The following is a 24,963-nucleotide window of genomic DNA, read 5'->3' as shown; positions in this document are numbered from 1 at the left end:
GTTCTCCAGTTCAAGTCCTAAAATATGACCCATTGTATTCAACAAATGGGGCAAAAACTGTATTTTGTTGTCAATACTATGTTGTTTCTTATTTAAGGTACAATAAGTCCTAAAATATGACCCATTGTATTCAATAAATGGGGCAAAAACTGTATTTTGTTGTCAATACTTTCTATCTTGAGTTTTGAAACCATGGTCCACTATACCATTTTATTCACTCATTGCAAAGATAAGTAGCCTATCTAGTCACATTCCCAATCCTATCCCGACAGTGGCCTTGTGGTTAGAGTGTCTTCCCTCAAGCTGTGAGGTCGGGGTTCGATCCCCTGGCGGGGTCACACCAAAGACTGTAAAAATGTGACCCAAAGCCTCAAATGCAGAGAACATATTTGGTAGGACTTTTTTTTTTAGCCTGTGACCCAAAAGAGAAATTGTAATTATCTCCCCGGGACCTAAACTAGTGAAAATATCAGATCTACAAGCTCACAACGCTTCGCTTCGCACCGTGAACATGTAGATCGGCTATTTCACTACTGCTTAAACATTTATTTATGGAATGGAATTTTGTTCTCCATAAAATCACAAGTTTTAGAAATAGTGCTTTCATATTTGAGAAATGTATAATGGGGCTCAATGGCAGCTATTGGCACGTCAAAAAATCACTTTCCCCTAGAAACTCCATTCACACTTTTTATAATTCAACTTACTTATGCTGGAAGTTGGAACGTTTTACTTTGAAATGTTTTGTAGTTTCTGAGTTATTTAACTTAAACGCCCAATGCATTCTCAATGGCAATAGCACAAACTTTGGCATGATACTAGTCCTACATACTTGGAGCTGGTATATCCTCCCTCCCTCTTTACTAATTTGATCAACTTTAAACAAAAAAAGGCTCAACGTGTATATCTGTATCTGTATCTGTAATTCCAATCCGCTCCCTTACTGACTCACTGACTCAGGTGCAAGTCAGGTGAAGTCTGTCAGGGCTTGAGGGCTGTCCCTTTTGAATTGGTAAGTCAGTGAGGGCTCAGCCCCGCCCCGCCCCTTTATGCACCCTTTCCATGACAAATAACTGACACTGACATGACATATTTAAAGGTAGAGTCAGTGATTTCACTTAATTCAAATATCACTTATTTTTTTGTTTTGTTGTGATAATCCTCTCTACTATAGAGTGTGCTGACCATATAAGGAGTTCCTCCCTGTCCCCAGTTAACCCCTGGGGGTCAAAAAACCTTAGGTTTCGTTTTTGTTCTCTATCCTGATTGGATGAAAGCTTGTGTCCCAAGGCAAAAAGGAAACCTAAGGGTTTTTGACAGAAATCACTGACACCCCCTTTAATATACTGTCCAAAAAAATAACAATACCATTGAAGGTGCACCATTTAATGTGACACTTTGTAAGTTTAGATCTAGATATCCACTATTTTTGCAAAATATTTGAAAATGTATGAGCATTTTTCAATTCAACATTCCTATGATCACCTCTATTGTCACATCACAGGTTCAAGTCTGCAAGTCTTTTCGAAGTTAGACTGGGCCAGCTCTAAACTGACTGGGCCACGACCCGGGTGGCCGAATAGACCCTATGCCGGTGGTCCTATCACCTCTATTGTCTCATCACAGGTTCACAGTAAACGTGGGTCAAATTTGTTTCTGTGCATCGTTCCAGTCGTTTGGAAGCGATGACAAGTATACAATTATTAAAAAGATATTGTGATTATCTCATATAATTGTGATTGGGCGATTACGTAATAAATATATGACAGGCCTATCCCATTGCACTTGGTAGATATAGATATACCACCTGGTCCATAAGAACTAGTAGATTTCAAATGTAAAGAAGTTAATATAGGAACTTTATATTAATGTCGTCTTTATAATGCATTATAGCACATTATAAAGCATTATAATGTGCTTATAAGGCATTATAACACTCGTTAAAAATGTTTAAAATCATGTATAACAACTTATAACCACATTTATAACATATTATAAGTGCTGGTCATAATGCATTATTATGCTCAGTGGAACAGCACATCATAACTATCATAACTTAGGTGGTTATAAAGGCACATAGAGAAGTGCTGTAATGTCTGTGTCATAATGCATTATAACCAATGTGTATTAAATGCATCAATGATAAACATCAATAATAATGCTATAGCAGGACTTTGAGACCTTTAAGTAAAGTGGCAACATTCTTTAATGGTTATTAGCAGTTGTATCATTTTATAATACCCTATAGCATGACTTTGTGACCCTTAAGTAAAGTGACAAAACTTTGTATAATATGCTATAGCATATTAGTGATGTTTGTAAGACATTATTCCATTTCATAAACACTTGCTTATAATGCATCATTTCATCATGTGCCTTTTTAACCATCTAAGTTATAATGTGCTGTTCCACTGAGCATAATAATGCATTATGACCAGCACTTATAATATGTTATAAACGTGGTTATAAGTTGTTATACATGATTACAAACATTTATAACGAGTGTTATAATGCCTTATAAGCACATTATAAATGCGCTTATAATGAATAAAGGCGACCTTATTATAAAGTGTTACCAAAAAGCATTTTACTGTAATGTGGGATACTTGACTGACATATGGACATCATCACAGTAGGCCTATACTGTCCTGACTTGAAACCACTTTCAGCCTGCCATCTCTAACCTGTGCATGGCATTGATTGTTAACAATAACACAAAAACAAACAGCACATCGACAAGCTTGTAGATTGGCTGTCTATGACAAACGCTGGCTTAAGTGGTTAAACATTTAACATCACAATTCAATTCAAACACAGTGAAAGAAACAAGTCAGTAATGCTGGTGGCTTGCTGGTGAGGAAACCCCAGCTGTTGTAATGTACTAATATTGTACTGTACTGCCATCTAGTGTCTATTCTTTCAACTGCAGTCTGCACTGTGTGTGTGTGTGTGTGTGTGTGTGTGTGTGTGTGTGTGCCTGCGTGATTACGATGGATTTTCTTATTACCGCTACTCCACGATATACGTGTGAATTAATGACAAATTGAGGCAAAAAGTGGGAACGTGCAAATAAATTCAAAATATATCCTAATGACATATAGAGCAAGAGACTGTATTGATCTAAACCAGATGCCACATTTTGTAGTATTTGTAAAAATAAAAAAAATAAAAAAAAATATATATATATATATATATGTACACATACATACACACAAGGCAAGTAACAAGCCACGCCAAGAGAGCTATAGCTCCCAGTGGTGCCAAGTTGAAAGTGGATAAAAGCATTTTATGATTCTGTGCAACATGCTGCCCAAACAATGTGTTATTGAGGAGAACCTTTACAGTATCGAACTGAGTTTATTCTGCACCCACGTCGCTTACACTCACAATTAACACCAGAGGGAGGTCAACAAATCACGTGCAAAGCGCAGATTCGGCTCAAACGTTGACTCCTTCAACACCGCTCAAAACTGGCCCCTGAAAATAAAGTCTGAGTTCCCCCACCCCACAACTTTTCCCCCATGTTTTACATCTTGTATGCTTATATGATGATTTCCTGTTTTGTATGTGTATATTTGTATGTCTCTGAATGTTCTGTTGAGTGCTAAATCATGGTTCATCCACAAAGTAACAGTTTCTGTATTGACTTGTGCTTTCGTCTGAAATGTACCTGTGACTGCTGTAAACAATTATTTTCTGTCATTATTTTGTTCACCAATTTTCATTTTAAGGGTTGTGTTTCGGACATTTGCGTTCCCGTCATTTCCGGCCATTAGGCCTTATACGGTCTTGTGCCAGTTGCATGTTTGTTTATAAGTTTAATTGACCGATTTACTTTTGTATCAGTTTGATCGGTTTATTGTTTGTTTTGGGCAACCATTGACTTGAATTCATTCCCTTTGCATCTTTATGCAGTCAGCGAGGTAGATTACATTTCCAAGTGCATTTTTCCATATCTTTGTTTGTATGCTTTTGTTGTTCTGATCTGCGTTTATTTGGTGTGTGTTCATCAGTTTGACGTTGGTCTTTGAGTGTCAAAAGAATGCTTAAAAAACCCACAACAACCTGACTCGTCTGTGAAGGGAGTGACAGTACCCATTCTACATACTGTAAAATAAAAACATTCAATCAAGAGAGTGAAGAAATAAAAAGCCTTTATTGTATTGCTAATGCATAGGCAAGAATAATACAATATAGTGCTGCATACCGTTGCAGCACACAGACATCATCAGTGTCTAAACTATTGGTGATTTATTCCATTGTTGGTGTATGTGTTGCTGACATTTCAACCAAACTTACTGAAATGGCAGTTTTAAATACATTTGCTCAGAGTCAGGAGGCACTAACTGCAACTCTTTCACAACATTCCTTTATATTATCATTGATTCATGGCATCATTATGCTTGCTAGATGCTATGGTTTTCTCTAGCAGCTTCCTGAGAACAATATTCTAGTCGTGTAAAGAGGGGACTAGGAAAGGGATGCAAAAACAAACAAAAAAAGTCTGAGAACCACTGTCGTACTGTACAGGTTGGCCCAACTTATAGTGGGTAACTGGCTCATGACATTTATTTGTGACAATAATGCTCTGAAGCAAATGGAGATAATACGATACTGTCTGCATTTTGCATATGGTTTATTGGATTAATACATTTACATTAATTACAATTTCTAACAGCCATTTTCACCGCCATTTTGTCACTGTCATTATCAATGCTCCATATCAGCTCTGTCAGGTGGAATACTGTGAACTTACTTTTCATGGGACTAAAATTCAAAAATAGAAAAACTTTAATTTACTGGGGAAAATACAACAAATATAATAATAATACGTTATGGACTAATGGAGATAGTAAGTTTCTGCCCGACTGCAATATGTTCCTGTTGCTGCTTAGTAATACGGTTGAACTGTGGAGGGTGTAGAACAGGGTTCCCAAACGTCTTTCAGCTCGAGACGCAAAAGAGAAACGTATTTGTTGTCTAAATAGCAATAATATACTTATGGGCTCCAGTCTAGGCTATGGGGGGAATTGTGGAAACTATTTGCAGTTCTGCAAATAGCCCCATGGCCAGGTATTTGGGATCAATAGAATAGAAGTATTCCTACTTCTATTCTATTGAACAAGCCAGGAAGTGAACCTATACAACAGTGGTGCCGTCACTGTCAATTCACAATATATCAATTTATTTAAAAACCCTGTAGAAAAAAAAGTAAGCATAATAAGCAGTATTATATTCAAACTCTGTCAGACCACAGAACGCTAAGAACCAAACCACCCAGATGAATTAGAAGGATTTAAAAACAAGTGTGAACTAGTTGTTCCTGCCAAGGGCTTTGGGAGGGGGGAGGTGTCAACTAAATGCAGTGTAATAATTCTTGCACTCCCTACCTTGGCATAATTCCCAACTACACCAGTCTTCTGCCATCAGATGACATTGTTGAAATTCATCTGTGCGCGTCATCAGGTGGTGTTTAGCCCTGCCCAGAAACACGGCTCTCAGCAAGAAATGCCCAAAACAGGGCATTCCCCGATTACAAGAACTTTAAACTATATTTCTGTTTTCTCTCTCATTGTAAAGTGTTAAGTAGTATTAATATTCATATGTTGCTTGTATGACCACCTTCCCTACCAACATACAGCTGGCTAATTATCATACTGTTTACAGTGGAGATGATTTTCCCTTGGTGTGAGTACGCTGGTGTGACTTCAGGCTACTCATCCGGATGAAACTCTTGTCACACTGGTTACAGTGGAAAGGTTTTTCTCCGGTGTGGAGATGCATGTGTGACTTCAAGCTACGTAGCAAAGTGAAACTCTTGTAACATGTATTACATTGGAAAGGCTTTTCTCCAGTGTGGGTACGCATGACGTGCAACTTCAGGCTACATGAATCTTTGAAACTCTTGTAACATGTATTACATTGGAAAGGCTTTTCTCCGGTGTGGGTACGCATGTGTAACTTCAGGCCACCTGACTGACTGAAACCCTTGTCACATGTATTACAGTGGAAAGGTTTTTCACCAGTGTGGTTAAGCATGTGTCTCTTCAGGTGATAAGGTGCACTGAAACTCTTGTCACATTCATTACAGTGGAAAGGTGTTTCTCCAGTGTGGGTACGTAAGTGTCTCTCCAGGTCATATGAAGACCTGAAAATCTTGTCACAATGGTTACACATGTGTGTTTTCAGTTGAACTGACAGTCCAGTGTGGTGGAAACGCTCGTGTAACTTCAGAGCACTTGTTGAACTGAAACTCTTGTCACACTGGTTACAGTGGAAAGGTCTTTCTCCAGTGTGCACACGCATGTGTGTTTTCAGGTGAGATGACAAAGTGAACCCCTTGTTACACATGTTACAAGTGAAAGGTTTTTCTCCAGTGTGGAAAAGCTGGTGTGTTCGCAGATGATGAAACACTTTGAAACTCTTACCACACTGTTGACAGTGGAAGGGTTTTTCTCCAGTGTGGATACGCATGTGTATCTTCAGAGCACCTGAAATACTGAAGGTCTTGTCACATGTATTACAGGGGAAAGGTTTTTCTCCAGTGTGAACACGCATGTGTACCTCCAGGTTAGCTAAACAAATGAAAGTCTTGCCACAGTGTTTACATGCGAGTGGTTTCTTTCTTGTGCAAGTCGGCTGATGTGTTTTTACTTGTCCTGGTTGAGTTAAAGTCTCTGTAAACTTGTCTGTGTCTACTTGTTTCTGGCTGGTTACAGAGCTGGTGATTAACTGGCGGGATGCTGAGGTGATCTGTCCATCCCTCAGCATTCGGCGGTAGAGATCGTTGTGGCTCCTCTTGATGTGTTTATGGAGTAAGACTTGAGACGTGAAGGCATATGGACATTCAGAACATGAAGAGAGCGGAGTCTGGGACCTCACTCCTGAGAGAGAGAGAGAGAGAGAGAGAGAGAGAGAGAGAGAGAGAGAGAGAGAGAGAGTCAGACAGACAGACATAAGTATACATTGAAATTGAGATACAGTTTCAGACAGGAACATAATGCTGAATATAACACCATCCTCATTCTCACATTTGTTTTATGTTCTGGTCCACCTCAAGCCCCGAAAGATCACATTGTTGCATGGAAATTAAGCCAAGTCAAGAGGATGTATTTGTGCTCATGTATTACAGGGGCAAATACTGCACAAATACTGTGTGTATTTGTGCCACCTTGACTTGGCTTAAATTTTCACATTCAAATTCCAATGCGTATTCCAATGAAAATATCCAAAATAACTATATTTGGACTAGACTATAGACAATTTTACATGTCATTACACATCCGTGCCGCTGAAACCAGTGTTATGAATCGAGCGATTGAACCCGGTATTTTTTGTATCTTATAACCCTACGCAGTACGCACGTTCGCAGATGATCGTTATTTGAATGTTAATATAATGTAATGACACTTTGAGGTTACATATTCGTACAGGTATTGTTCAGCTTCCTTCAGACAATGCAGCAGTGATAATAATAACTAAATAATGAGGACGACAGCTTTATAAAAAACGCAAAAAGACGCCCAATTCAAAACATCGCCCCTGTGATATGAAAATCATTTTTGTTGATTATAGAAATATAAAAAAAATCAAATAATTTTCATTATATAGAAGAAATTTAAAATAAAAAGATTTTCTTTATAAAGAACATTTATAAATGTGTTTTCCACAAATTAGTCTTAAAATGGGGGTCGTCTTATAACCAGAGTCGTCTTATATTCGGCACAATATGGTATATACTGTAGTACAGTATGTCAGTCTGTGCTGCTCAGGAAAACACCTAATCAGCTCTTGGATACAGTTCAAAATGAGCTTACAATATTAAAGAAATGGTTCGACATTAATAAACTATCACTAAATTTAAATAAAACTAAATTCATGATTTTCAGTAATAGATCAATTAACAGAGAGGCTATAAAATCATGATAAACAAAGTAGAAATTGAACGCGTGTTTGAAAATAAATTCTTAGGTATAATTATTGACAGCAAACTTAATTGGAAACCGCATATAAATAATCTAAGGACAAAATTATCTAAAACCATTGCTATAATGTCTAAAGCTAAACCTATACTAAACCAGAACTCATTATATATGCTGTATTGCTCCCTTGTACTCCCATACATCAATTACTGTGTGGAGGTATGGGGGAAAAATTACAAAACAACCATCCAGCCAATATTCCTACTTAAAAAAAAAGCCATAATAATTGTCACCCAATCTGATTATTACGCACCAACCTATGATTCATTCAATTAAACACCCTAAAACTCAAAGATATAGTAGATCTAAATACCGCAATAACAATGTATAAGGCCCACAATCACCTGCTCCCGAGCTGTATCCAGGAGCTGTTCTGGCCTAGAGAGAGCCGCTACAATCTTAGAGGCATTTCCATTTTCAAACAAATAAATACTAGAACAAACATCAGAGAGAGGTGCATATCGGTCAGAGGGGTCAAGCTGTGGAATGGATTGGATGATGAACTAAAAAACTGTAGTACAATAAAAAAATTAAAAAAATTGTATAGATCAAAAATAGTAGAAACATATAGAACATTGATATGATGTTTTGTTTTCTCGTTTTGTGTTCTGATTTTGTTTTGTTGTTTTTTTATTCTTTTTTTGTCTTGTTCCTGTTAACTGTGTTGTCCTGTTTGTCTTTGTTTTAAGTTATGTTTGTTTGTTTTTGTTGTTTTTTCTCCCTTCTGTTTGCTTTGTTGTATTATTTTACTTATGAAAGTAAATAAGTAATTAGCTTTGGCTTCAACCTACACCTTTTTGGTCTGTTTCTTTTGCAAAAAAAAATGTATTGATTTGATTGATTTGTTATGACCAAAACAACTAACTCTCTCTCTCTCTCTCTCTCTCTCTCTCTCTCTCTCACTGTTTTGAATGAGATATCATTGCTTCTTTTCTCTAGTGTGAATTGCCACAAAAAAATATGAATTTGACTGTATGAGTCCCTGTGGCTGAACTTGGTTTATGTGCATCTCAGATGAGCCTTTTGACTTGAGTGAAGTTTATTTTACAAACTGTAGGCTAGATGTACTGTAAATTGTTATGTATGTATTTACCTGCATCAGTCTTCATGTTTTGTTTCACATAACTCCCTGTGTGACTCCTCACGGATGTAGTTTGTTCTGATGATTTCAGGTCCTGGGACAGCTTGTTGCTCAAAGACAATGGTCGTCCTTCCACATTTGGCATCTTGTGTGATTTCCCTTTGTTTAAAGCTGAATGACCTTCCCCAGTCTCCTCCCAGTCACTGTCTTCAATGTCGGATTCAGAACAAGGTGAAGTCCACTCATCACTGTCTTCAGTGTCAGATTCAGAACTGTGTGAAGAGAGGAGCTGGTCATCTCTGGTTGGCTGGACACCAGCTTGTGATTTAATGTGTTCAGTTGAGGCGCTGGCTACATACTTTGTCTCTTTGTTATCATCTTCACTTTGCACTGTCAATGTTGACCCATCAGGTCTTAGCAGTAGCAGTACCTCCACCTGTTCATCTTTAAACTGTGGAGGTTCTAGTTTCACCTGGACCAGACTGGGGCTGCTCTCCTGCTGCTCCTCTTTAATCTGCATAGGTTCTAGTTTCACCTGGACCAGACTGGGGCTGCTCTCCTCAGTCTTCTGCTGTTCAGGTGAAACCTCGTCTTTAAATACAGGAAGGAGTGAGAGATCTAGAATGAGGAGAGAGGAGGGAGAACATCAGAAGAGAGCAACTCAGTAGCCCAATTCCAATACCTTAACTCACCCGTCGCCAATTGCGCCTTTTGACGACTATTTCCGTATATACAGTACCTCCCCACCGATGACGCCAGTTGATTACGTCCAGTATGCCCTCATAACAATCCGGTCGTGGTCCGGTCAAAGATATATGAAAACCTAACCTATTGTTGAGTTTCACAGCTGTAATAGCGTGTTGTACCAGAAATAAGAAGTGAAGATATACTAGACGGAGGAATAACACTGAAGAGTAAATAAATAACACACCAGGAGGCATCAGCTGTAGTGTTGCTGGATCAGAACGACACACGTCTGAGTTGATTTATTTACACCAGTTATATACACATAGTTAACAAGCACTTCCTGTCTGGGCTTTGTTACTTCACAATAAGAGTTATCAATAATAAAATATATATACAATTCGGATCATTATTCCAACACCCCCACTTGATCTCACATTGGATATATTTTCTTTTTCATACATTTCTCTTATATACACATTTTCTCCCCTCTCTTCTTTTCACAATATAATACAAAATGCATGTGTCTCTTCAAACAAATCTTTAAGCATTCTGTTATTACTCATTTCAATAATCAACTTAAATACACATGTTACTCTTCTCCAATTACTTTATTTTCTTCTCCAAATACTTAATAAATAATTCACATAATCAGATCACTCCAACACAAATGAACATTTCTTTCTCTTTGATTTCTTTTGTGTTCTCATTTTCTTCTGCATAGCTGGGTTTTGAGTACTAGTGTGATTTTTAGTCCAATAATCATGCACCATCCCGTTTCTGTCCCCCACTGCTTTCTTGCTTGCTTCCCCCACTGTTTTCTTGCCCTCTGGCTGTCTGACTCTTAACCTGTAGCTGTAGGAATAGTCCATGTTCGTCGGGACCTTTTCTGCACTGACAGTTACATAGTCACTCAAATAGGCTGGCTTCATCCTCACTCTGGAAGGGTAATGTGTCTGCTGTTTAGCCTCATTTTTAGCCTGGCCCTCGCCCTCATCTGACAGGTTTGCCTGAGGTGTAGCTACTACAGCCTCGTGCACTTGCTGCTGAACCTGCCCTCGTGGTAGGAGTGGAGTATTTATCTTAGACCTACCCCTCCATCTCGGCACATATCATCATCATCATCATCATCATTAACAGTCTGGCGCTCTACAATGGGTGGGATCACACACTTCAACCTGTGCGTCTGCACTTTACCATTAGCATTAGCCATACATTTCTGGTCGTTCACTGTGTTCAGATAATACATTCTGTTGTACAAATATATTTTGAACCTTGTATCTCTGCACTTCAGAACATTTTTACCTTTCTGGAAAATTACAGTGGCACCTCTGGTGGTTGCTGCTTGCACCGAAAACATGTCCTGTGGATATGTAGGAATGTACAATGCATGTCTCAGGGTAGTTGTGTGGCGCTGCCCCCTGCTGTCGATCAGAATCACCTTTGCATCTCCTCTGCACTCCGCCACTCCCCGACATCTCGTACCGTCAGCCAACTCCATACAGTGTTCTTTAGGCTGGAAACTGCCGTCGAAACTTGTGAACTTTGTGATGTCTGTGATGACATGGGAAGTCGCTCCCGTGTCGACCATCAGACCCGTCTGTCTCTCACGATCACGATGTCCTCGTTCGGCTCTCACTTGTTGAACTTCGGCATCACAATCTCTCACCCCAAATGAGTACTCGTGCTCGCTGTTGTTGTTCTTCTCAGACACTCTCCGTGCCTCATCTCGCCGCTGTTGTCTCCTCCTTCTGCAGACCGCGTACCGGTGTGTAGAACGTTGACAGTATTCGCACCACTCCTGGCGTTCGCACATTTTGGCGATGTGGTCTCTCACGCCGCATCTGTAGCACATCCTACCGTCACCAACGCTCACAGTCCCTCGCTGGTCATCATCTGGACTTTCATGTAGCATAGACGGCTGCTGCACTCGGATCTGGGCGCTCATGACACCGTCATTTCCTGATGCTGCTGCAGCCGGCTCTTTGACTGTATAAAAGGCTCTTAGGATCTGTAGTGCCTTGTGTCCATCATCCGTCGCTGCTCGTGTAATGAGCGACAGGCTCTTGCTGTCCAAAAACTGGACCAGCTTTCCATATGCCATAGCGTTCTTGTCTTCGTAGGGCACATCAACTTCTTCACCCTGGACGGGTGGCTCGAGATCTTTTAGGACGATATCCTTCAACCCCTGTAGTCTCAAATGTCCCAACATCCTCGTCTCCCACAGTATATATCTCTCAGCATCTCCGTCGAAACACAATCTTGACCAATGAGTCTGACCACTCGAATCAGCCCGCATGGTTCTGTTGTTCTGTTGTTAGCCTAACTCGAGACTAGTTTGGCAAAGCACGCCGACAACAAACTTTTCACCTCGTAAATAAATCCGGTCTCTCTGGGCCCATAACCTGTTGAGTTTCACAGCTGTAATAGCGTGTTGTACCAGAAATAAGAAGTGAAGATATACTAGACGGAGGAATAACACTGAAGAGTAAATAAATAACACACCAGGAGGCATCAGCTGTAGTGTTGCTGGATCAGAACGACACACGTCTGAGTTGATTTATTTACACCGGTTATATACACATAGTTAACAAGCACTTCCTGTCTGGGCTTTGTTACTTCACAATAAGAGTTATCAATAATAAAATATATATACAATTCGGATCATTATTCCAACACCTATATATAATACAAACTACGCCAGCATTTATTGATAACTGTGGTATAATTCACGCCAGCGTTTTTCATTGTTCAGCTCTTATTTTGAAAAGCTACATTTCCAGACTTCCGGTGTTGATCTTATACTAGGAAGTAGGTGATGTGCGGTCACGTCCTGTTTATCAAACGGAGCTAACCAAGTCTAATAGAAGGCAACACAGAGTATGCTCTGGGCCGTGGAATAAACCTTGTTTTGACCAAAAATGCCATCTGGGACAAGGAATAGGAGATACAGGCGATTGAAAGAAACAAATAGAATGGGTGTTTATGGTGACGACGATCCAAGATGGTGCAACCCAGTGTTATGACAATAACAGCTAGCAACCAAATGCTAACGTGTAGCATTATGACTCGATCAAAGGCATTATAAAAAACCAATTGCTGGACATCAACGACAATGGTTTTGAGCGTTGCATTTATTAATTGGCGTAGATCTACGTGACTGGCGCGATAACTGTTAAGGGCCCTAGGGGCTTTGGGCCAAGCCCCTAGGGCCTAAACTTGTTTTCATTGTGCTCCTCTGTATAATATCGGAATCGGTGAGAAACGGTATCGGCAGATATGACCCATTGTTATATATATAGATATGTATTTAATTTGACCAATTGTTATATGTACTGAGACAGACAGACAGACAGACATAGCCATTGGATCCCCTCAAAAATACAATATAAACTCAGCACAAAAGGTTCTGAAACTTAACTTTGGTCCATTATTTCTCCACTTTAATAATACTAATTGGTATTTCATTTTACATCAATTTAATTGCATTGGGATTGGGAAAACATGGTACTGGCTGGCAAACAAGTGGTTGTTTCACCCATAACTTAACATTTTACGTTCCTGTGTAGTTTTATCAATTCTCGCTATCAACCCTAAACTATCCTGGCAAATTAGCATCGCGGCGTGGGAGGGGGGTAGCACATCTCCGGCCGACAGGTGTGAACGGTTTTGCCGACGTAGGCCTACTGGGGGACCATTTAAAACAAAGGCGGCTTGCATGCTGTAGTTTGCTACTAACATACATTTGCATGCACAAGGGCTGCCAAAGTAGGCTAGCTTTTGTTGTTTTTGTGCTAGCCCCTCCTATATACAGGTCTAATGTTTGTTTTTAGTTCAATGTTTTAAAAACACCATTGACAATAAAGGGACATTTTACATTGTAAATCCCATTGACAATAAAGATAAATTAATGTTTGTTTTGACCCTGTTTGTTTTACATCATCATTAGGCTACATCACCTAATCATAGCATGATTAGAGCGCCCCTCACTTCACACAGGTGTGATTTATATTTGTTTTTTCACCCTCTCTCTTCGAAGTTCTAAACTGAGCCCAATTGACCCTACGCCGGTGTCCCCTGGCTTCCTTGACACTGCAGGTCTAGGTAGTTGACCAGCATGAGGAGACGCCAAGCTGTCGTGGCTGTGTTTTTTGGGGGAGCAACCCACACGTTTTATTTATTTATTTTAATTTGTGACAATCACCTGCACTACAATACTTAAGCATAATGTTGCACTAAGACGAAATAAACCCATACAATGTAATAACATGTGCATGGCGGAGCCAGGAACACTTTAGGATTAAAGGCCTCTATATTGGCTGTTTTGTTCCTTGCGTGGGGGAGTCAAACGGACACAAAAAACGCAAGGTTATTTTAGACATGCATACTCCTTGCGTCGTCTATTATCATTTGTATTGTGCAAGCATCTACTCGGCCACTAGATGGCAGCTGTGACACCCCCTGACACCTGCAGTTGGTGTATTTTATTACATAATTCACATGGATGCGATGCGTCAAATACGTTTAGATTGTATAAACTGTACCGATGTGCCACTTTATCTTTTGTTATGAGTTGAGATGTAGTTATAACTGTATATAATGAGTTTTACACTATATCATCAATCAAAGTAGGCTATATACCACTGCCAATCTACAAGCTTACACCATGCACAACGAAGTATTGCATCTTTTGCTAGTGCTGTAATCAATTAATCGGGCAGTCTACCATTCATTGTCAAAGGAAGCCGCTTGTCACTGTTTCCACACCTAAGCGCAAAACGGCCGACAGCCGCGGACAGAAGAAGCTGCTGCAGCTTATTTTTCCGGGTTTTTAGACAGCTGGTGGATGGAAATTAAGCTCCACCTCCGCAGACGACTGATGCGGAGGAGAGCGTTTCCGGGAATCTGCCCGTCGCGCAAGTCGGCCGCGGAAGTGGAGCTTAATTTCCATCCATCAGCTGTCTAAAAACCCGGAAAAAGAAGCTGCGCACAGCCGAGAACGTGCGCAGCTCTTTAGTAAGTCTGGCAGCACCTAGTGGATGATCATCAGTAACGGAAAACACGGTTTGTTGGTCGCGCCAGTAAACGGTCAAATTGTCACCAAATGGAGTTCTCGTCTGAAAAGCAGGGCTGGACTGGGTCAAAGGGCTAACATTTGGCCCAAAAACATATAAAAGCAATGGGGGCAGCCCATTCTTTGTGTGGCCCATTATCCAATGGACATAACGTCAGTCCAGGCCTGATAATAACTGACGAGTTTGCAAAGCAGTGCTTCGAACGCTGATGTCATGTTGTCCTGTTTAACTTTCAATGTGATATATCCATGCCGATCGTGTTTACGTTTACAACTCAATGTGCCAGCGGAAGTGTTGTCCTCTTTCAAGAGCGGTCGAGCAGAGAAGGAAAAGCCTTCTTGCTCTCTGCTGCCTCCAGGTCTTCGACGCTAGGTACGCAACGCAAGCAATTTGGTTGCGTTGGTTTGGGATCAGATCTCAACCCGACGGAGCGAGACAGATCACGTAACCGACGCAACGCAAGGGAGGAATTTCTCTCACCCTCCGTTGGTTATGTATTCTTGCGTCGATTACGTTCGACTCTGTCAAGCACTTAAGGCAACGCCAATACGAGGTAGGCAGCTGTCCAATGGTGAAAGCTGTTGTTTTGACCCGGTGAAGGAATGGGGGAACAGAACACGACGTGTTCCGCTGCTGTTGAAAGCCCCGTAATAGTCCTGTGACGAACAGTCAAACAGTTTTTGAGATACCCCTACCGGGCTTAGGACCAAACACAACATAGTTTTTCCTTATCTCTAAGGGGTAGGGCTGCATTTCTCTCTGTACAGAGAGAAATGCAGCCCTACAATAGAATTACCTAAATATTATTTAGCACACTCTGGATGAGGGAAACCAAGCTCAATGCTAAATGTTATCCTCATACCAGCAAATCATTCATTCAAGTAGAGTTGATATAATCATTTAACATGTTTGCTTAAGGTAAAGTTGTATTTAGCTCCACCGCATCTGCATTGTATTGCCTATGGCTTTTCTTCATAAACCGACAGGTAAATCATTGCAAATATTTTGGAATATGAAAAGATTGGAATAATGGCAAATCAAGTAGCTATCTGACCTAGCTTTAAGTTCCATTTAGTGTAACATACTAACAGAGCATGTCCAGTAGCCATTGACAATAGTAGAACGCTGACATTGTCGACCTTGGGGCGAGAAAAGGGCGAGGTCACGTGCACGCATCGGCCTGGGTGACAGCAGACTGCTGGGCGAGCGCTGGCACTTTGACATAGGGAGTCAGATCAACATATGGAATTAATTCTGTACTGGCCATATATCGAGCGTGTCTTGAGTATACAGGGATTAATGAGGTCAGATCAACATACAATATGGAATGTCAGCTCAACAGGTCAGCTCCATTTATGGAGATCTAAGGGTTTGAGGTCAGATGTAGAGTTGCTGGCCAATATTGATGACATCAGGGATGTCATCAATCAGGGCATTCCTATATATGGGCTTAATATTGATGAGGGATCTCCATCCCTGATGATGTCACGTGATGTCACAAGGTGACTAACTGACTGACAGGACATTTATGTTTTCATAGTAAATGTGACGTGCGGTCGCTATTACAATGGTCAGGAATCTAAAGAGCACAGAGTACGGCTCTGGGCTGCAGGGGCTTAACCTGACTCCGCCAGCTTGTGGCAGTATTGGGTTCACAATCCTGCCTTCAAAAGACCATAGGCCTATATTGTTTTTAATTCAACAACATTACAAACTAAATAACGCTTTAAAAATGTTGAGAATAAAGGATTTTGCAATATTACAAGTCAGTGGTGTTTGATGAAATAGTTTTTTTCACTCAAGTAAAAGTTGTCTAGCAGTATCACAATGTAATATGCTCTACAAGTGGTTAAGTTTCAGAATAAATACGCAAATTAACAGTAGCCTTAGGACCAACCCTCCTAGTATAATAAAACAGTAGTTTTAAGTAGTACAACGTAATAGTAGTCTAGTAATAACTAATAATTGTAGTGAAAGTATAATATTTGCATGTGAAATGTAGAGGTAATATTAAACGATTTAAGTGTCATGTGTCCCTCAAAATATAGTAGGCATAGGCATACCTTAGATAAGTTAATGCTTGCTCTATCAAATCTATCAGTTTCAAGTTAAATATGAATGAATGACTGGCTATTGGCTAAATGAAATGACTATATAGTGCACTGTGCACTTCATCACACAACAACAACAACAACAACTTCAGAAACTTTATACATCCACATATGATAACAGCATCCTAAGGTTAGCAAGGAATATCACCTCTAATACTAAGCATGTGTTGTATGGAGAATATAGGTTGCTACCTTCAGGAAGGAGATATGGTGTACCAGCATACAATAAAGTCAGACTAAAGAGGTCCTTTGTCTACCAGTCGACCTTGAGGCTTAATCAGGAGATGTAGTAGCCACAGGATAATCTAAGCGGTGGATATTGCTCATGTCTTTATGTATGTAAATTGTCTTGTTCTTTGTGTTTGTATATGTGTTTCTGCATACTTGGCTGCTGTGTCGCAAGACAAATTTCAGTGTGAACTGACAATAAAGTACTATATCATATCATATATATATCTTGAGAGATTACGTTTTTTCTTGAAAAACAAAGAGAAGCATTTTAATAAGGTTTGGCTGCCCCTCGTCGGTTATTTGAGTAGAAGCACCTAATGGACAGGATGCCACCAGTGGTGTCATGGTGATTATTATTATTTTTTTTTACTGGTACCAGTAGCCTACAGAACGCGACGCACACGCAGAACAGCTGCATAGCCTATGGGCTGATTCATACTCCTGTTTCGGCGCTGTAGTGCCGAAATGATTTCGGCTCGTCAGAAAATTTCAGTAGCACCGAAGAGCCGACTTTAGGACGGTACCCGCCCCCCCGAACCTCAAATGACTCAAATTGTAGGCTCTACAGCGCCGAACCGACTTTTATTCGGCTCTAAAATAGGAGTATGAATCGACCCTAAGCCTGTTGTTAAATAGTGTATGAGTTTTAGACACAATTAACAAAACACAAAAGTAGAATTAAAATGGTCAGACAAACATATTTACTGCACACTAGCAGAACTAAACGGTTTGCTTTGGACGAATATATCTGTAACTGTTCTTTGATGGAGGAGAACACCACACAGCAGCAGTATAGCGGCCTACTGGAGCCATAGCAGTCCACACTGCTGTAAGTCAAGTGTGCATGATGGCATGCAGCTTATACCGGCTATGTGCGCTCACAGTTACCGCTCAGGTATAAACAGCTAAAGCTGTTGTTATGCAAAGTAGTGGTCATTTGAATTCGGCATGGTACTTGACACGGTGTGATAATAGGGGGAGGTGGGCGCCAGTTAACCTAGACCACTGGGTAGCCTACTTGGTGGTGACTTCAAGACACTAGAAAGCGTTTATTTTACAATGGTCTCAATGATTCAGAAAGTGTTAAATTTATGTATATGCTTGTCTATACTTTGCTCCATTTACTTCAATATTCCACTGCAGTCAGTGTCTGCGATCAGTTTGCTAGCCTGTCACCCATTGTGACGAATCTGCCGGCTGGAATTGCAGACAGTCTTCACGTTCAGAAACGTACTTTGTGCACTTTGGATAGCCCTATAAAATTACACAGTGTAAACATCGAAAGGCAACACAGCAGACAATAATGAGTTATATGTCTTCTGTTATTTTCCAGAAATTATTATTTTACAATGGTCACAAACGTTCAGAAATATAGTTTGTTTATGTGCTTGTCCACTCGGCTCCATTCACTCCAACAATACAATACAATTGTATCCGTTTTGGATGAAATCAGTTTAACCTGAAATCGCGTCAGCCGTCGCCGTAGAAACGAGCAGATGTTCTAAGGCGACAGAATGCGTAGCTGTCCTCGCATTTTTTTCTGTCACAATGCCAACACATACCCAATCCGTTATCCGATCCGATTCTTGGGCAGACGGACACTCACATTGCGATGTGGACCTTAGCCGCAGATGAGTATAATGGGACCGAGGCTAGCCGTATGTTTTGTTGTTATTAAAACAGGAAGACAAGATAACCCCTACGGTCGGCCTGTGACTATCTATCTCCAACACCAACAATACTATAGCCTACCTGTTGGAGTATTGTATGCAGCCCATGTAATGCGTAACAATAAACGCATCGATGAATGAATGCATGAATAAATACAAAAATAAATAAACGTTTGTTTCTGACGGGGATCGAACTTTGTCCTCCGTTTGTCGGCATAAAGTTCCCCAGTCATGGAGCCTAGGCGTACCAACTACAGTGAGCCATTCTAGCCATGACAATTTGTAATCATAATCAAAAGGTTATAAAATAAGCCATCACAATTTAAAACGAACATGGGAACTATAGATTAACTTGAAATCTCATTCATCACACCGATTTCCAAAACGGCTGTTTAATAACATACAGATTTGTTTTTAACATCACCATCTCACCATCATCGGTAGCCTATGCCAATTTCCTGGGGGCCATTGTCATAGTACTATAATACCCGTAGGCCTGTGTGCCTGATTGATTGATTGATTGAAATCTTTATTAACAGTTTGCAGAATTACAGTACATTTCAAAGAATAACTAAGCAACATTAGGAAGCAAGCAAAAAATAAAATAAAATAAACAACTTCAGAAACAATTAAGCTTTAAAAAAAAAAGCAACCGCAATTAAATACCAATAGGCTATACCTCGAGTCGTTTGGTATTCAAGAAAAGCAAACCCAAAAAAGCTTCTAATAAGCGGACAACATGGGAACACGTTGGTCACTGTACCTGTGAACATGTCCTGGTCAGTCTCTCTGGTGAGTCTGGTCTCCATCTTCACAGTCTGGATTTTCCTCTCAACCTCGTCCTCTGTATCTGATGACTGATAAATCAATTCAATTCTGTTTAGTCTCTGTCAGTGTTGTTCAGTAACGATTTACTTTTACTAAAACAAACACAACAACTAACGCATGGGTACCCGAGGCTACTCTGCATGAACGTTCACTCTGTTCTGTAACTTCTGTTCTAACCTCGCGTCTCACCAGACTTTACTTCAGTTCTGTTGTTCTGACCATAGAGTAATAAAAGGATGGAGACCGAACCATAGCCCCCCCCCCCCCCCCTCGACTCGTATTTCTGTCCCTCTCTCTCTCCCGTCCGTCGAGAAACACGCTGAACTTTACCCTGTTCCCAGCAGACCAACGTAAAGGTGCATACCGCCACCTACTGTACAAGAGTGTGCACGTCATGTCAATGTCCCAGTGCTGATATTTAGTGTGGTTGCCAACCAGACTCTTGTAAGTGTAACACTTTATTGTGGGCTCGCTACAGCGAGCACACACTAGTTATTGCCAACCTATGTTTATTCTTATTCTTTATTCCGCCGTTTTTTTGCCACTCTACTACTTCCACATACTTTATGCTAGAAATGTAGTTCAAACTTCAAACTGTTCAGCTCTTTGCAGTGATGTGTGCTTGTATTTTTATTTTCACAAAGTTTTATACTTTTAATACTTTTTAACTTTTAAACTTTTTTTTACATCCTTTATAATGAGAGTCGATGGAAGAAAGGTCCCATTTTTCACAGTTAACTTTTTTGAGCTCTTATTACTCCGTCATACTTTCACTTTGAAACTTCATTCAAACTTTATAATGTTCATCTATCTTTGAACTTTCATTGGTGAAAAAGTTGTTTTGAAAAAGTTTATACTTTTTAACATATTTAACTTTATTTATAGTTTTTTCCTGCCATTGACTTTGTATGGGATTTATCTCGAAATCAACCTCACTTTTGCAGCCTCATTACTCTGGCATACTTTGTCGTAGAAACGTGATTTAAACTTTAGAACGCTCACACGACTCTGGACTTTTTCGTGGTTCAAACCGAATTCGAATACGTTAAACGGTTTTTCCGAAATCGCAGTTCAATCGCAGGCCGTTTCGCGTAATTTGTGCCATTTTAGAGTGCGGGCCTTCTTTGACTAGAGTGTGGAGACTGAAATTCTTTCCTTGAAAATTTACCAAACAAATTGTCGTCCCGGCCAAAGTATTCATTTTACACGCATGTTCTTTTGTCATTTTGTAGCCACACATGTCCTCTTTCACACAATGTGACCACCAAAGCACAGAGACATACAGAATGTGAACTACGGCCTTTTAAGTGACACAAAAACAGTCAATCTGCTCATTGACCTCCATTGTATAATTCTTACGAGGAAATTATCGCGCTGACAATTCTTAACTCGCTCTTATAACCACATTTTCAATCGTACCAACACCACAATCGCACATGGTGTACCTCAATATCTCAGGCCACTCACAGCGAAAAAAATATTTGCATTCGACTTTTACTTTTTGCGATAGAGCAATTTGTTCGGGGCATAGTTTCCCCCCATTCACGGCCATTATAATCTCCCAGTCATAGTACTGGCATAGAACTTGGAAGTCTTTTACGTCCACAGCTGAGACATATAAGGGCTTAATTACAGGGCTGACATTAAAGTTACAAGATCTCAATGAGTTGCTCTGCGATACCTTGTGAGCTTGTAGGTCTGCTATTTGTGCAATTGGCTGGCCTTTACACAGCTCTCGCAAGAGCACGCACACACGCACACACCCTGTCTTCCTATTGGCTGGCCTTTACACAGCTCTCGCAAGTGCACGCACGCACGCACGCACGCAAAAAAATGAAAAAAAGTATTTTTTCCAAAAAAAGTATTTTTTCCAAAAAAAAGTTTTTTTTCCAAAAAAAGTATTTTTTTGAAAAAAAAGTATTATTTTGAAAAAAAAGTATTATTTTGAAAAAAAAGTAATTTTTTGAAAAAAAAGTAATTTTTTGAAAAAAATGAAAACTTAAAAAAAAAAAAACTTTAACCTCTTTTTTTTTTTTACTTAAAAGAAAAAACTTGAATTTTTTTAATAAAGATTTTTTTTTTTTCATTTAAAGAAAAACTTTTAAAAACACTTCTACAGCTTCCACATACTTTATTCCGCTTTATGCAGTTATTTATGCTTAAACTATAGTTTTTCCAAATGTTCATACTTTTTTTTAACTTTTACTTCAGCTTTAATACATTTTCTACTTTTGTTTACAATATGCTACAGTCCCGAAATATTGATTATGGATTTAGACCACCAATGGGAACACTATTACTCCGGTCCCCGAGTTTCAAACTTGACACGGCAAAAACTTTATACATTGCAATTTATGCGAGCCCACGAAGTTTCTACAGGAACTGCCTTTCTAGTTGTGGGCTCGCTACAGCGAGCACACACTAGTTATTGCCAGCCTATATTTATTCTTCTTTATTCCGCCGCTTTTTTTTGACACACTACTACTTCCACATACTTTATGCTAGAAATTTAGTTCAAACTTCAAACTGTTCAGCTCTTTGCAGTGATGGGTGCTTGTATTTTTATTTTTACAAAGTTTTATACTTTTTATACTTTTTAACTTTTTAACTTTTTTTTTAACATCCTTTATAATGAGAGTCGATGGAAGAAAGGTCCCATTTTTCACAGTTAACTTTTTTGAGCTCTTATTACTCCGTCATACTTTCACTTTGAAACTTCATTCAAACTTTATAATGTTCATCTATCTTTGAACTTTCATTGGTGAAAAAGTTGTTTTGAAAAAGTTTATACTTTTTAAAATATTTAACTTTATTTATAGTTTTTTCCTGCCATTGACTTTGTATGGGATTTATCTCTAAATCAACCTCACTTTTGCAGCCTCATTACTCTGGCATACTTTGTCGTAGAAACGTGATTTAAACTTTAGAACGCTCACACGACTCTGGACTCTGGACGGTTCAAACCGTATTCGAATACGTTGAACGGTTTTTCCGAAATCGCAGTTCAATCGCAGGCCGTTTCGGCTAATTAGTGCCATCTTAGAGTGCGGGGCCTCTTTGACTAGAGTGTGGAAACTGAAATTCTTTCCTTGAAAATTTACCAAACAAATTGTCGTCCCGGCCAAAGTATTCATTTTACACGCATGTTCTTTGGTCATTTTGTAGCCACACATGTCCTCTTTCACACAATGTGACCACCAAAGCACAGAGACTTACAGAATGTGAACTACGGCCTTTTAAGTGACACAAAAACAGTCAATCTGCTCATTGACCTCCATTGTATAATTCTTACGAGGAAATTATCGCGCTGACAATTCTTAACTCGCTCTTATAACCACATTTTCAATCGTACCAACACCACAATCGCACATGGTGTACCTCAATATCTCAGGCCACTCACAGCGAAAAAAATATTTGCATTCGACTTTTACTTTTTGCGATAGAGCAATTTGTTCGGGGCATAGTTTCCCCCCATTCACGGCCATTATAATCTCCCAGTCATAGTACTGGCATAGAACTTGGAAGTCTTTTACGTCCACAGCTGAGACATATAAGGGCTTAATTACAGGGCTGACATTAAAGTTACAAGATCTCAATGAGTTGCTCTGCGATACCTTGTGAGCTTGTAGGTCTGCTATTTGTGCAATTGGCTGGCCTTTACACAGCTCTCGCAAGAGCACGCACACACGCACACACACACCCTGTCTTCCTATTGGCTGGCCTTTACACAGCTCTCGCAAGCGCACACACGCACGCACGCACGCACGCAAAAAAATAAAAAAAAGTAATTTTTTGAAAAAAAGTATTTTTTTGGAAAAAAAAGTATTTTTTTGAAAAGAAAGTATTTTTTTGAAAAGAAAGTATTTTTTTGAAAAAGAAGTATTTTTTTGAAAAAGAAGTATTTTTTTGAAAAAGAAGTATTTTTTTGAAAAAAAATGAAATCTTTTGAAAAAAATGAAATCTTTTGAAAAAAATGAAATTTTTTGAAAAAAATGAAATTTTTTGAAAAAAATGCAAACTTAAAAAAAAAAAACTTTAACCTTTTTTTTTTTTACTTAAAAAGAAAAAACTTGATTTTTTTTAATAAAGATTATTTTTTTTACATTTATAGAAAAACTTTTAAAAACACTTCTACAGCTTCCACATACTTTATTCCGCTTTATGCAGTTATTTATGCTTAAACTAGTTTTTCCAAATGTTCATACTTTTTTTTTACTTTTACTTCAGCTTTAATACATTTTCTACTTTTGTTTACAATATGCTACAGTCCCGAAATATTGATTATGGATTTAGACCACCAATGGGAACACTATTACTCCGGTCCCCGAGTTTCAAACTTGACACGGCAAAAACTTTATACATTGCAATTTATGCGAGCCCACGCAGTTTCTACAGGAACTGCCTTTCTAGTTATTATTATTGTGGGCTCGCTACAGCGAGCACACACTAGTTATTGCCAGCCTATATTTATTTATTTTTATTTATTCCGCCGTTTTTTTGCCACTCTACTACTTCCACATACTTTATGCTAGAAATGTAGTTCAAACTTCAAACTGTTCAGCTCTTTGCAGTGATGTGTGCTTGTATTTTTATTTTCACAAAGTTTTATACTTTTAATACTTTTTAACTTTTAAACTTTTTTTTACATCCTTTATAATGAGAGTCGATGGAAGAAAGGTCCCATTTTTCACAGTTAACTTTTTTGAGCTCTTATTACTCCGTCATACTTTCACTTTGAAACTTCATTCAAACTTTATAATGTTCATCTATCTTTGAACTTTCATTGGTGAAAAAGTTGTTTTGAAAAAGTTTATACTTTTTAACATATTTAACTTTATTTATAGTTTTTTCCTGCCATTGACTTTGTATGGGATTTATCTCGAAATCAACCTCACTTTTGCAGCCTCATTACTCTGGCATACTTTGTCGTAGAAACGTGATTTAAACTTTAGAACGCTCACACGACTCTGGACTTTTTCGTGGTTCAAACCGTATTCGAATACGTTAAACGGTTTTTCCGAAATCGCAGTTCAATCGCAGGCCGTTTCGCGTAATTTGTGCCATTTTAGAGTGCGGGCCTTCTTTGACTAGAGTGTGGAGACTGAAATTCTTTCCTTGAAAATTTACCAAACAAATTGTCGTCCCGGCCAAAGTATTCATTTTACACGCATGTTCTTTTGTCATTTTGTAGCCACACATGTCCTCTTTCACACAATGTGACCACCAAAGCACAGAGACATACAGAATGTGAACTACGGCCTTTTAAGTGACACAAAAACAGTCAATCTGCTCATTGACCTC

The 24,963-nt window shown here is 39.2% G+C and overlaps 1 protein-coding gene across 1 annotated transcript; it reads right to left on the bottom strand.

Moving 5' to 3' along the window:
- Positions 1–4,450: 4,450 nt before the first annotated feature.
- Positions 4,451–9,199, bottom strand: LOC308320325 (uncharacterized protein; the record flags this gene model as incomplete). The annotated part of the gene is made up of 3 exons (XM_080770638.1): positions 9,076–9,199; positions 5,835–6,884; positions 4,451–4,470 (listed from the first exon to the last, which is right to left on the bottom strand). The coding sequence occupies exons 1-3, from the start codon at positions 9,089–9,091 to the stop codon at positions 4,451–4,453; spliced, it is 1,086 nt and encodes a 361-aa protein (XP_080626764.1). The 5' UTR covers positions 9,092–9,199.
- Between the last annotated feature and the right edge of the window lie 15,764 nt (positions 9,200–24,963).

Source organism: Protomyctophum bolini (assembly GCF_963924005.1).
Source record: "Protomyctophum bolini genome assembly, chromosome: 8".
Lineage (NCBI taxonomy): Eukaryota > Metazoa > Chordata > Actinopteri > Myctophiformes > Myctophidae > Protomyctophum > Protomyctophum bolini.
Note: the sequence above shows the minus strand (reverse complement) of the source record. Positions and strands in the feature narration are given on the sequence as shown.